General features: G+C 35.5%; 1 protein-coding gene across 3 annotated transcripts in view; it reads left to right on the forward strand.

The window, feature by feature from the left end:
* Positions 1-15,798, forward strand: part of LOC145680916 (uncharacterized) — a 975,933-nt gene that overhangs the window by 555,275 nt on the left and 404,860 nt on the right. For all 3 annotated transcript variants that reach the window (XM_081752076.1, XM_081752077.1, XM_081752075.1), the window contains exon 5: positions 14,721-15,057. In XM_081752076.1, coding sequence (XP_081608202.1) covers positions 14,721-15,057 — 337 coding nt within the window. The remainder of the gene's footprint in view (positions 1-14,720; positions 15,058-15,798) is intronic.

Here is a 15,798-nt window from a genome sequence, read left to right on the forward strand (position 1 = left end):
GCGAATTACAAGGGGAATGAGGAGGAAATCTCCTTTTGTTATAGCAACATCCAGTATTAGGAAAGGGTATTTCCCCCTCAACTCTTTTGTAATTCGCAAACTGTCAACAAATGTAGACACGAAGTGTAAAGAGCATTTATCACAGAACGACTGTCGTAACCAGTGGCGTATTTAAGGGGGGCGCTTCCGGGCTTAAGCCCCCCGAAATTTTATTTACCATAAAGTGAATTAAATATCTAGGAGAATTATCACATTTCCAGGACTAAAGTTTGCAAAGCCCCCCCACCGAAATAAAATCGTAAATACGCCACTGGTCGCAACCATAATATAACTCGTGATATCAGTGCCTACTGCTGTAGTTCTTCATGGCCGGGACTGGAAGCACAACTGGTTAGTAATTATAATTACTTTTGGCGTGGGTTCAAACCGGCCGCAGAAAAACTTTTTTAATTCTTATATTTTACTTTTTGTTAAGTTTCCCTAACACGATTTCCATTAAAATATGATAAATAATACTCAAAAAAGTTATTTACATACGTTACGTGTGCAGTTTTGCTACACGAATCCATAGTATAGATAGTAATACTAGTAGTAGTAACAACGGGTCAGAAGCAGCGCAGGGCTTGTTTTGTTCCAGTTTGACTGTCATGATATTAATTTAACCACAGCTACTTGTTCAATTTTCTTCTTTAATTCAAAATGACAATTTTCTTCTATTACTATAACACACAATACATACACTAGAAGGTTTGGACAATCGCAAACTGCATCCAATCAGAAACCTGTATTTAGTTCCTATGGCTAGGGTCGAGGGAGAAATAAAAATATACTGTTCAGAAGATACTGTCTACAATGCAGTAAGTAGAGTGGGTCGGTAGATAAGAGTGGATCGGTGGATCGCAGTGGGTCATGGTGGGTCGCACTGTATCATGGTAGGTCGCAGTGGGTCATGGTGGGTGGTGTGTCGCAGTGGGTCACTTGCTGTTGACCACCCCCTGATCCAGTCAGAAAAAACTCGACCCACTGACCCACTCCAACTTTGATCTGAGGGTGTGATACTTCGTTCGTTCCCAAGGCACGTAAGCTTAAAGTGGACAACATCGTGCTCGTGGGTTTACTAGGGAAACTCCAATTTCCTCCCTTTTTCCCCTTCCACTAATTTGCCCATCATAATTCACTTGCTTTAATCATGGTATCCCTTTACCTAACAGAAATAAACGTGGGACATTAAACGCAAAGTCACGAAATATCAAAAGTCCTAATAACAATATGTCAGAAGTGCCTAAAAGACATGATGAGTTGCAACGAAACTTTCTGTAGGAACAATGTGCAAAATAAACGAATAAGTGTTTCTTTATAATTTTCTGTGGAAAAAAATGGTTTTAGTGGACAAAAGCTCCCATCCAAAATTTTGAAATTTTATGCCCGGAAATCAAAACGTGGACCGAAGCGAACCAAATTGTGCACAGATATTTAGACCGGAAATGAGGGAAATGTGTTTCATATTTTCCTGTAAAAAAGGTTGAGTGGGCACGGGTTTCGGAAAGCCATTGATCATGAAATATCAAAATTGCCAATAACAGTATATCAGAAGTAGCTAAAGGTCATGAAAAGTTGGAACGAAACTTTGTGTAGGAACAATACGCGAAATGGAAACGAATATTTGTTTTCTTTTTTCATTTTCTGCGGAAAAACTGTTTTAGAGTGCCAGAACTCCTATCCAAAATTGTTAAAATTGACGCCCTAAAGGCAAGAAGTAGTGGACTGAAATTAATGCAATTGTACACAGATATTGTATGCATAAAATGAATCAATATGTGTTTCGTATTTTCCTAAAAAAACTTTCAAACTTTGATTACGAATTATCTAAAGTGCTAATAAGTATACGTCAGAAGAACCTAAAGAAATGGACGATTGCAAAGAAATATTTGTAGGGACAATACGCAAAAAATAAGCAAACATGTGATTTAACTTGTGCGAAGAAATAGTGTTAGCCATGGCCTCTTCCGGAAAAAGTAAATATTATCGTAGAATTATGGGAAGGAGTGGATCAAAGCGATTGAAATTGTGTGTCGATATTTTATATGTAAAATAAGGCATTGTGTGTTTGCCAATTGTTCCGATGTAATCTATTTCGTAAATATATTGATATCACGAGTTATATTATAGTTATCAGAGTCGTTGTGTAAAAATTATTCTTGACGATTCGTGCCAACATCTGTTGACAGTGTGAAATTTACAAGGGGGATGAGAAGGAAATCCTCTTTGGTAATACTGGATGTTACTATAACCAAAGGAGATTACCCCTTATTCCACGTCTATTAAGCGGCGAAAATCTGTATTCAATATGGGGAAGGACGGGTAAGACCGTTCCCATATTTTTTAAAGCGAAGTTCAAAATTTTTATGATGTTAAAAAACAATACTCTGGAGGACCACAGGAGCAGAGTTCTCTTCAAAATTAAGAGGCGGGCAGATTTGAGGCTTATTCTGGGGTATATAAATTTCATCTCATTTTCCTTTGCTTCAATAGGACACAATTCAACACATTTCTTCCCAAAAAACACATTTCAAATCGGATAATTGGGGGAACAATCTCTCAGTTCATAGATTGGAGGGAATATGACCCCCCTCATCGCCCCGTGCCATTTGTGCCAGTGCTTGTAATACACACACTGTCAACAGGTGTAGACACGAAGCATAAGAACATTTTTTACACAACGACTGTGGTGACCATAATATAACTCGTGATATCAATATATTTACGAAATAGATTATATTTTGTTGCCAGTTACCATTTTACAACTGATTTGAATATTTCTATTATTTCAATTCATTATAAACATATAAATAATTAAAATTCAACTTGTAGCTACAAGTGGCTACTTTATTGGTTCAAGCATAAAGCAAAACAAAAACTTTACATGGGTGGGAATCGAATCCGTAATCCTTGGAACGTGAGCCACAAATGATTCTGATTCTGCCACACCGTCACTTAATAAATTTGCGCAACGTACGACTATTGCGGCGAGTCAAAACCTTAAAGACTTTTTTCTCTGCTATATTAGGCCATTGCGCTCTCCCAGTTTGTAATATAAACACTTTAAATGTTCACAACCATCTTGCAAAAAATGGCACCGATGATAATTTATCAAAGTTTCTTTTCTCCTTGTAAATGAAAAAAGAATGTGACGCATTTTTGGATATGAATATTTGTAATTTCAATAATAGCAAGATACGGAGATACTTTCGCTCAATCAGGAAAGAAAGTGTTCTGAGGCATTATATGTCTATTTTTGTTTTTTAATTTAAATTTGAAGTCTCCCGACTATAGTATTTTATCATGACAGAAATCAGTGTGTTTCGTCGTTATCGTAAACATGCGCAATTTGCTTCATGAACGAGTGTTTTTTGACTATTTCTGAACAGAGCAGTCTTAGCCTAGTGGAGTGAGCATTCTTTTCATGATTCGGGGGTCCCGGGTTCGATTTTCGCTGCGGTAAGTTGTTTTTATGAACTATAATATTCATATTTCTTATGTGTAATAAAACGAAAAATACTCAATTTCTTTCGGTCTTACAATTCAGAGTAGAGACGCCTTTCTTCACAGGGGAATACTAGCAAAATGAGGACTGTCTATAACCTTGATTCGTACTGTGGTGGAAAACGTAACGTGTTTAGCAAACAATTCATGAATACGACTCCTAAGGATAGGGCCTAGTATGAATCATAAATGTGTCTGAAACGATATCGGATCCGAGCAATTATTCCGAACGTCTTCCACTATTACTCCTACAGCTAGAAATAATAATATTTTCGTTTGCCGTTTCCAACACATTCCATATATTTGCTCAACCTAAATTTGTAAATAGGAACTATTCTTTCTTATATTGGTACGTACATTTTGTTAAAATATCAATATAACGCATACATAGTCCAAAGTTTTAGCCAAAGAAAGCGTGTTATTATGTATCGCGGTGAAGACAAATCTTAATCAATTTCTGTTTAGGCATACGAAGTTTCAATATTAAACTTGTCCAGGAGGTCCCTTCTTCCAACCCTCTCATTTCCTTTCGGACTCCTAATCGCTCTTTTCTTTCTCTATCATTATCGCTTATCGTTTCTTTTTCTTTTCCTATCAACTTCAGTACGGTTATTTACATTGCAATAGAAGGTAATATTAAGGTCTTAAATTTTCACTACTACTACTACTACTACTACTACTACTACTACTACTAATAATAATAATAATAATAATAATAATAGTGCAATAAAAATAACTTAATTTTCCGACACCACTTAACTGTCGGGATAGAAACGAGAGGCACCTAAGAGGTGCGGGATAACAATACCAAATGTATAGCAATAAAGCACATACTAAATGGGGGCGACTCCACCACTAGTCTTAGGCGACTAGAACCATGAGCAAATTTAGACAAGATAATGAATATGAATTTAGTGTTAAAATAATTTGAAAATAACCAATGCATTTTCATTGAAAATTGGTAGCAATAAGGGCGTTAAGGAATAGATGGTAGAGCAAGGGAATAGCAGCTAATTTTGAACAGTCTCACCCTAATTCGAAGTAGTTCCAATCTTCTCCCTCTTACTCATAGGTGATGTTTAGGCGCTGTCCTCGAAGTTCCAGTGACTTGCAGGTTGGGTTGTCCTGATGAAGTCCATGATGAAAACTTGTCCGACAATGAACCATGGCATTGAATGTCGAACCCCAAAGGCAGGGAGACTCCGATCTGTCTCGCGTCGTTATTGAGATCCAAAAGAACCAGATCGTGCTCTCTCAATTGCTTTTGACCTGACTGTCCCTCTGACATCAGAATGAGATGATGGTGATACCACAGAGTTTCCTGAGCGTGGTCGATTACCCAAAACTGACATTGACCAAGCCCATGATTCTACATGTCGTCGACTCAACACAAAGTTCTCAAACTTGCTCCTGAGATTGCTACGTTGTCAGGTAAACGAACCAAAAAGAGACTCACCTGAGTCAAAGTACTTACTTCTGCATTTATTACTTCCTTGTTGTAACATCGTGTCGTGGGTAAACGAACGAAACGGACAATGCCTTGCAGTAACCTGACTATGATGGGCCAATGGGGTCGAACCAATTGAGAGAAGCAATTGATCTAACAAAGCAAATTAAAAGCTTCGTGTGTGAGACTGTTTGGTAGGCAAAAGGTAATAGGAAGTTGCTACCAGTCTTGATTACAAATTACAAGTACAAAGATTTCCTCAATAACAGCAAAGCAATAGTTAATTAATCTTTTGATGTAAAGTCTCATCAGGCAGTGAACTCTTGAAGGCTGCTTGGCTTCCATTGATGGCTGGTTGAATTTCCATATGAAATAAAGGTATCCTAGCTTCATATCCCGTAACATTAATATCACAGAACAGTAAGGTATATAATAAACTAACTTTTAGGGTATGCAGAAGTAATTATAAAAGCTTTGCTACAAAAAGTTTTACAGACCATAATAAATTCAATCAGCTCCGAAATACAATTAACAAAATAGCGTATAAGATTCAGTCTACAGAGCAATTTTTACTTAAAGAATGGACATATAGTATTTCGAGAATCGAGATAAAACGAGAAATGTTTATGATACTTTTCATCTCGTCTCGATTTCTATCTCGAAAGTGAGACGATAATTTGAGTTAGCCTTGTTCCGTCTTAAATGTAAAATGTTAACTCGTCTCAATTTTGTTTGTTTTGCATCAGAACGAAATGAGAAATTCCTCTTCTCATGAGCTATACTAAACAAAACCGAAATGTTCTTGCCAAATGTTACATTTTTGGTTATAAAGTTGTACCCTGAGCGATAATAAGCTCTTCACTTTTAATCTTCTATGAGATAATAATTAATAATTATTATTACTATTATTATTATTCCTGAGCATTTGATAGTTCAAATATTGAACCATCTGAGTGCTCAAATATTAGAACAAAATAAAACGTATGTCATCGCCGATCAATCGCCACCAAAGTTCTAAAGTAAAACAAGTGCTGGTCTTTCGTGGATCCGATTCGATTCGACTACCTTCAGATTAATGGTTGAGCGTCTTGACCACTTAACCACGATTACTACGCAGCAATTGGTTTTTCTTAGTTTGTATACGAGTATAATTTGATTCAGAATAAAGGAGATTTGTATTTTGTTTTTAAAAAAATCTGTAATGTTGATAATTTAGTGAATAGAGTGATATAATGCCCTCCGAGTCAATTACATATTCCTGTGTTTTGCTAATCAATCTGACAATTAACAAGATACTGTTTTGAGCGAACAGAAAAGGCTCTTCATTTATGCGAGCCGAAAGAAGTAATGCTATAGATGATTGGTAAGAGTTGTAGTTTTCTACTCTGGCGGCTCGGGTTCGATTCCCTCCTTCGCCGTTTACCCTTTCTAAAATGTTTGATTTACAAGGCTGAGCTCCATTTGGATGTTGCTAAGTGAAAGATGATCTCCAGTGGAAAGGTTCAGTGATGATATAATCCTGAAAAAGGAAGGGAAATGAATGGAGAAAACGAGTTACAGTGTTAATTCTGTTAATGGTAATATATTTGATATTATCCATTAATTTTCAAGTTGTTGTTTATTGACACTATATTCTCCCCTTTTCTCTTTGTGTTTCAACGTGTAAAATTTTACAAATATAATACAAATCATGAACCTTCAGGTATATTTGCAAGTTAACGGGAAATAGGCCTACTTTAATACGGATAAGTTCTGCAACTCGTTTGAGTGTTATCGAATTTTGCATTTTTAATGTTTACAAATAAATTACCAATAGTTAATATTTTCAAAAATTATTTAACGAATAATGAAACCAACCATTTCTTCTTTCGAAGTAGTATTACGTATGAATCAATAGCGCCGGAACCTAAGAGCTCACGCCCTGTTAGAGCCCCAAAATTTTCATTGGGGGTTGGGTTCTTCCCCCCAAATGATCCATTCATACTTTTAATTGATTTGCAGGTAGGACTGTTGTTAATAGTTTCAAAACTCAGCCCAGAGCTTTGAGTTAGTTAAAAAAAACTACCATATGTACCGCATAATCTATCCGTATATTATTTGATACGTGAATATTTATAGTTGTTTGAACTAAGTAAACTTGTTTATATAATCCTAATTTTAATTAATTATAAGATTAACTAAGTGCCCCGACTGTTTTCTTCTCATCAGCGCCTCTGATATCCGTATATTTTTTCAAGTGGCTATGTATAGTTTTTCGTGTGTATCATACAAACAAGAAGTACTCTGAGTATAAGTATCGAAGGACTCCCTTTGTCATTTCGTCAGCCAGCGTTTCGCTCCACTTCTACACGAAAACACTTTTTACGATTTGTGCTTTTAATAGTTGGGGACAACTTCACGCTGCTGTGCTAGCTACTACCAGGCGTAATTAATTAGTCTTCGAGCAGGCGTTAGTTGGGTTGCCTAGCTCACGGATTATGTGCATCAAGAATTTCTGTGGCCCACTGTACATATTCAGAGCAATATGGTTTGCGCTTGCACGAATACTTTCAAATACCGTTACTAAGGACAATATAATTAGACCAATGTGGGGGACTGCATCTGGTGATAATTCCTGAAAGTGGTGATACGCATAAACGAAAATGTAGAAAAAGAACACATTTCCAAGGTGTACATACAGACACATGGGTATCTATGTACTCAGGGTATGTATTAAAGGGACCTACACTTTTGATGTTACAATGTAGGTGCTGAGGAACTTAGTAGCAAACTCCTTTCTTTCATTTCAATGCAATGCCTAATACATTTCAGAGCGTTATTGGTATTTCCAAACAAATCGGTGTTAAACTTACAAAAGCGAAGTTTCATGCGAATTGTTCACATTTTCTTAAATGTTCGTTGAATATGAATAAGGAACCAGCAATAGGAACTGAAGGACAATTTTTTTAAGTGCTGCATAGTGTTATTATTTTAGGGAATTTACGCCCGGTTTTTCTATTAAGAAGACAATCCTTATAATGTTCTGGCACCAGATTTTTATAATAAGTGACTTATTTGGTTTCTGGAGGATGTAGTGTGAAGTGTATATTTTAGGTCCGTGGATATTTGTGAGGCATATAGCAGCTAGAACTTGAGCCAAGCTTGTTGAAATATTATAGATCGGTTGCTAATAAAACTCAACTGACCAAAGCAGTATATATATATATATATATATATATATATATATATATATATATATATATATATATATATATATATATATATATATATATATATATATATATATATATATATATATTAAGACTATATATCTGTGATACAGTTTCGGCTATGTAGCATAGCCTTCTTCAGACAATTTATCCTCAGGATTTGTTTGAAGTAATAGAGGAACAATTCCACCCACCGATATCAATCAATGTTTATTCCCCTAAAAATAGAACGTTTGAACATTAATTTTACAATGCGTGCATATCATATGACTATCCGTTTTGTAATACCTGGTACATGGTTCATAAAAATGCACAAAACTGACAGAAAGTTGTAATTTGAGTAGCTCTATGAGCACAGGAGCGAGAAAGAAAATAAAAAAAGATAATGTGTCTGAGGAAGGCTATGTTACATAGCCGAAACTGTAACACAGATATATATAATCTTAAAATATATATATACTGCTTTGGTCAGTTGAGTTTTATAGCTATCTTGAAATTCCAAGGCTGCAATGAATAATTTATAGATCGGTTTGTTAAATTTGAATAATAGGATGTCTGCTGTCAGTTAGGATGCATGTCAATTAAAAAAGGACTTGCATGAGAGCAGCCCGTATCGTTAGGCCAATAAGATAATTTTTCTTTTGATTAATAAAAGGGTCATCTAGAGTAATTTATCAGGATTGTTATTTAACCAGGTATTATTCCTGCTCCTGTTTAGAGTTATTATAAAGTTTATTGTTTAGTGCTTTTATCTATCTCCCAGCACTTCTGCTGACTCTGCGTTTGTAACCCTCGCTATTTATATACTGCCAGACGAACATTTAGGTAATCAGAGTCACGTCTAGTTCTTCACATTATTCATTAATAAGGTAGATATCAAGGTATTCTGCTGGACACCAGATAATGGTTTATAATAAGAATATTATTGTAATATATAACAGTAGCGTGGTTGGATTCTGATTGGTCCCCGGATGGGAATAACCATATATAGTTATTCTGGGTCCGTTCCTAATTTCCAGTAATGAATGGTCAAGTAATAGTGAAATAGAACACCAGTTAATATAGAGACAAATCCACACTAACGGTCGTTAGATTCAGGTACATTCAACAACCGAAAAAGGCTGAGCCTCGTGCCCACCATCACTGGCGAATCCCGCATATTACGGTTGCATCGATAGCTTCAAAAGAACACTTGAGGTGGGAACAACTAGCATAAGTAACAACGGATGGCTGAAGAGAAGCAAAAAATATACCTTTGCAGTGCACTACTTTCGATGTACTTTACCTGTAACATGATAAAATATTAAATTATGCACATAGTACGGTATGATACTTCTCTTTCACATAGTAAAAGAACAACACTGAAAACCATACACAGTAGCACTATTATGTATTATCTTATGATTAATAAAAATAGCTTATGCACCAAATTTTTAGTATATATATATATTTCGACTTTTAAGAAAATAGGAACATACTGAACAACACTAACACAATTTTCATTGATCAAATAAAATTTAACGATAATAGCCCTTAGAAATCGATTCGGACGCGCGCGAAACAATAACGACAGAAATGCACGGGTTTCACGGTCACAGAACTTCAATGGATTTCATGAGGATTCTGAAGGCAATACTAAAGGCATTTTATTCTTCTTTTTGCATCACTAAAGAAATATTTCTTACGATTTCCAGCACGAGAGTCTTCCTATGTGCAAATTCCAGCTGTTGTATGATGCTCCATTTTCGGCTTCGTTTTCGTAAGTTCATTAAATTATTATAACCTAGAAGACTATTGAGTTAAAATCTTCATTTTTAACTTAATGACGCACCAGACATAAAATTATATTAAAATTTTTGTTACTTGCATTATTCACAACATTTTGAAACTATATGTCGAGTGCTTTAATCTAGTTCGAGTTTTTGATTGCACTCTCTTTGTTCACTAAAACTGAGGATTACTTGTCGGGTGTTACATCCTCTTTCGATGTTGACATTGCACTTGTCGCACCAAGTCCTGGCTGCTCTTGGTTCCTTTCAGAGCTTATCAATATACTAATAGAATAAAAAAAATAGTTCGCATCAAACATTTAGTTTTTATATAACTGCTTCAATAAAAAAATAATTGATTACTTATCACTTGATTGAGAACACACTAATTATATTAACGCACAAAATAGTATAAATAATTGCCGACTATTAGGAAAAATGCACATTATAATGTATGATTCACTGCTGTTGCTTTGGAATCAACTTTGCGTGGGTACGGGTGAGGGAACGAACACATACCTTTCTAAATATGGTCCGGCGAGAGGTGCTGAAATGTCTTGAGGAATGAGGCACCTTCTGGGTAGAAAAATTCCACTGTTTCGCTCTTCTGCGAATTCCGACTGGCTAAACATTAGTTCCAGGAACTTGCATTGGAAATATGAGGCTTGGTTAAAAAGTACGTATAACAATATCGTCATAAATATTTTAGGAGACCTTAGTTAAGATAGCAATTATGGTTTTCCTTTAGTTTTAATTCGTGTTGAGTGTGTTTACAATGCACGCATTGTAAAATTAATGTTCAAACGTCATTTAGCTTAGCTTAACTGTTTATAAATATTAAGCTAGTTGTTAATGAGATTATAATTTAAGGAAATTCTTGAGGTAGTTGTTGATTCAGATTTAACGTAAATATTCCAGTCTTATGCTGTGTGATACACCAAAGTTAGTATGTAAGTTATTTAATCTTTTACAGACGTACACCTGTCTTTCAAAATGAGAGACTTCGCGGTCAGCTTAGGTCCAGCAAATATTAGTCTTCGATCTCTTCATCTGAGATTACGGGGACGAGTCGGTTTTTGGATCGAACACCAGTACTTCGTGTCAGTTAATGTTTTAGTTTTCCGCTCCCAGTTAACCGCTCGGAACCGGATACGTTATAGTTTGGTGGATTCCCGATTGGGCATGTGGCAAATAACCATTTCACTCTGGGCCTTTGTAATGAGCCGATTCCTTAATTCCATGAAGGACGTTATAAGATCGCTTAGTCTCAATGTAAAATACGATTACTTTGTTTTGCCTAAAATTAGGTATCAGAGGTGCTGGTCCAACGTTACAATAACGTAATTCTAGTTCTGTTAAACGTAATAATAAAAGAATTGTACAATTTCTCTGTTTTAACGATTTCTTCAAGATCAGTTTTGCTATATAACTCTCCGCAGGGCCCCAATTAGAGAAAAGCAAGCGGGTCAGATGCCCCGGGCGCGTAGTTGCAAGGGCGCCTAAATGGTATATCTATATATATCTATATCTATATCTATATCTATATCTATATATATATATATATATATATATATATATATCGAGAGAGAGAGAGAGAGAGAGAGAGAGAAAGAGAGATCTATATATATATATATATATATATATATATAGAAACAATATATACTGTCACGGTACGCCAGAATTCAGAGATAAATTCTATATTAAAATTCATTTATTTCATTAATTTGGCTAAAGATGAAAATTAAATTGTTGTTTAAGAATTGCCTTGCAGTCAGAAATTAGTAATCATGCAGACAGACGTGTTAACACACAATATTACATTGTGCTTATGGTTGTTTGTTTTTAATTAAGTAACGATCCAGACATCAGTCTGCACGTGTCACAACATTATAAACAAACATTGAAGCAAGACGAAAATATAAACCTTTGTATATTTTATGTTCACAACAACACATTCTGAAAGTTGGGTAAAATTGTGAAAATCGCAAACGTAAACTGTCTGGAGATTTGGTCACTGAGAGAAAATGCAGAAACTACGGTTTCAGCACAGAGATGTATTAACTACGAAATTTGGTAAGGAAGAAACCACGAAATCATCATGAAGCAAAATGACATAGAAAGGTTATGTCAAACTGAATCGAGATCAGTTCTGGGAGATCCGTTAAGCGATTAGTTCTTGGAATCCAGTCTCTAGAAGATCAACACAAAGTTTCAGTGGAAACCCGTGCACTGTGGTTCGTCACTGACTACGAACTCTGCGTCCAGGAGTTCGACTCCAGTAAACGTCAAGGTATGTGGTAGTACATCTCTGATTACCCTCCGCTGAATGAATCACCAACAGTTTGCCTAATGTGATCTAGCAATCTAACTAACTAGACATCACAAACACAGTACACATAGCTCTACAGCATTAATGACAATAAACGTCTACTTAAAGATTAAATTCTAAGCTCTTAGTTAATTTATTACCTCTCACATGTTTGTTATAGAAATTCCTGTCTATTCTGGATAATAGACAGAAGCAGCTTATATCGTGTCAATTGCATACTACATCCCAGCATAATTAGGCACGACACGATAGTAGGTTGAGAAAATAAATAAATATATATATATATATATATATATATATATATATTGGGGCGCCGAATTTCGTATTTGCCTCAGGTGACACAAAATTTCTTTGTGATGTAGTACTTCAAAATTAAATATGGTTAATCGTGTACAGACTATTTGTTGAAAAGTAAAAGACTGACAGGGAGTGAAGAGACAGTTTCAATTTAAATTTGCACCAATCAAATTATACTAAAGATGAAGTCACAGTGGATATGATACAAGATAGAAACAATGGGAGGACACAGTCAAAAAAAAGACGATCTGAACTGGAAAAAAGTTTAGAAGAGGAACAAATCATACTAAACCAATCTTAGCTTATTATTGAATAGTCATAGTGCATTCATTTGAATAAAAAATTAGTAATTATGACTCACTAGAGATGACTCCATACCGGGACCATCTACCTAGATAAAATCTGAAATTCATCTGAAAGCTCTTGCCGTGAGAAGTACGAAACGATTTTCAAATCATGGGCAAACCCGCAACCTGACCGTATAAGGGGCCAGTTTGTTGGTGATTGTGACCCTATGTATGACATATTCGACAGAATTAAATTGAATGTTACGATGCATCACGCGTAAGAATCTGAGAGTATTAGGTCCCTTTTTGGCTTATTGCTAAAACGTGACTCGGGGAAGGGTTTGATAATTTCACTTTGCATGCAGACGTACCAATTTGGTCACTGTTGCCAACGAATTGTAAATAAAATGTGGCAGATGATTTGTCTACCACTGGATGTATATACATGTAACATGGCATAAAGATCATTTGTCACTAGAGAAAATATACTGTGGACATATTCCTTTCTCAAGAACCCAAGTTAATCAGTGTTGCCAGCCAATTGTAAAAATGAGAAAGTGTAAAACAGGTTCGTACGATGAGACGTGTATAAACCAAGCTTGACAGAAACATCACATGACACTATGGCAAAAAGACGTTGAGTGTGACCATCTTCCAACCATTATAGGTTGTCAGTGTTCCAACCAAGTGTAAACAAGACAATGTTGCAAATGACGTGCTTGCAATTGAACAAATACAGTATATAACAAATGCGACATAAGCAACATTGGACAATGGAAAACCTGGCATGGGTGACTGCATGCAAAATTCTTGAATGTTGGCATTCGTTTGCAGCACTGCTAAACTGGAGTGCCTGTGAGACCGGACATTCATACTATGTTCCATTGTCCAATGTTATTTATGCCACATGTGTTATATATTCGTTGAGTGGCACTCAAGCCATTTGCAACATTGTGATGTTTACGCTTTATTGGCTACACTGACAATCTAGAATGGTTGGCATACTGTCACACTCAACGTCTTTTTGCTATAGTGTCGTGTGGTGTTTCTGCCAAGCTTGGTACATAAACGTCTTGTATGGAACTTGTTTTAAATCTTCTCATTTTTACAATTGGTTGGCAACATTGACAAACTGGTGTCCTTGAGAGAGGAATATGTCCACAGTATATTTTCTCTAGTGACAAATGATCTTTATGCCACGTTACATGGAAATATATTTAGTGGTAAAGAAACCATCTGCCACGTTGTACTTATAATTAGTTGGCAACTCTAACCAAATGGGTACGTCAGGATGCAAAGTGATTTTCACGTTCTAGCAATGGACTAAAAAAGAAGCATAATAGGCTCAGGCGCTTCGCTTGATGCATCGTAACATTCATTTTTACTTCTGTCGAATATGCCATACACAGGGTCACAAACACCAATAAACCGGACGCTTATATGATCAGGTTGCGTGTTTGCCCGTAATTCGAAAATGGTTTCGTACTTCTCATGGCAAGAGCTTTCAGACGATATATAGGTTTTACCCAGGTACTTGGTCCCGGTATGGAATCATCCCTAGTCAGTATGGTACTTTTCAACATCATACAATGGCGTTTCCCACTTTATTAGAATATCTAACTTTTGTTCAAATTCCGTTAACTTTGAACTTCATTTTATTGATTCTCAAAAATTGATCTTGGTGTTACTACCATGAATCCACTGAATTCTTACATTATTTTGTAATCTATGTTTGAAATGGAAATGAAGATATAAGTAAAGAAAAACTATTTTTATTCGATGTTGATCGACATTTTAAAATAAGGTGGCCTGCCTTAATCCTTTCAATTTTTGTTTGAGGAAGGAGAACAAACCATCAGGAGCAGGAAGCAGATGCCTGGATTGTCAGTTGGAGGAGACTTGTCCTTACTCTGCAAAGAAGTTATATTTGGACCCACAACCTACAAGACCAATTTGGCCAGTATCTGCAGTATGTGATATTGAGGAACTTTCACCATTTGAATACCAAGCAGCTATAAAGAAGGCTTTGGTGACAGGGCCGTACGGACGATGTGTTTATAATTGTGACAATGATGTGTGCGACAATCAGGTAGTAAATCTTGAATTTGAGGACGGCACCACAGCATCTCTTACGATGGTAGCTTTCAGTTTGGGGCTTTGTACAAGAGAAACAAAGGCAAGATATTTTCATAATTTTAGTACGTAATCTTTTATTAAGTTCATGTTTGTTATTAATGTGATATGAGAACAATTTTAATCGTCTAATTTTTTTAATTGAAACAAGACAGTGAGCATGAAAACTCAGCATGGAAGTTCATTTCCAGTAATGTATGCTATTTAACTCCTAACGTATCAACTACCCAAAAAGAAAAGTTCCCCTTTGAATAAAGATAATTCATAGTATTGTCATAAAGAACTCTGAAATTGTACAGTCAGAAACAATATTAAGTATAGGTTGGAGGTATAAGAAATTGTTCTCATAAGTATTGTTACATAATATATATATATATATATATATATATATATATATATATATATATATATATATATATATATATCCTGATTTCATATTATGATCTTTATGGTGTAATGTACGGTGTGGCTACTAATAATAGTGTGCTTTACCCAAGATAATAGTGTGGTTTTATCATGGGAAAACAGTGGGGAGTTGGGGTAATGGTGGTTAAAAGGATTGAAAATTCGGGGCCAACAAAATATTTCAGCCGCCGGGCCAACTAGTAGCCAGTCCAGCCCTGATTATAGCTCCAATCTATTCTTAATATTGTTGCTGATTGCACATATATTTTTTTCAACATTATATATATATATATATATATATATATATATATATATATATATATATATATAATATATATATATGTATATGTATGTATTCATATAATTAGTTATGCCAGAA

The sequence above is a fragment of the Thermobia domestica genome, chromosome 3 (genome assembly GCF_964235325.1).
Source record: "Thermobia domestica chromosome 3, izTheDome1.hap1.1, whole genome shotgun sequence".
Lineage (NCBI taxonomy): Eukaryota > Metazoa > Arthropoda > Insecta > Zygentoma > Lepismatidae > Thermobia > Thermobia domestica.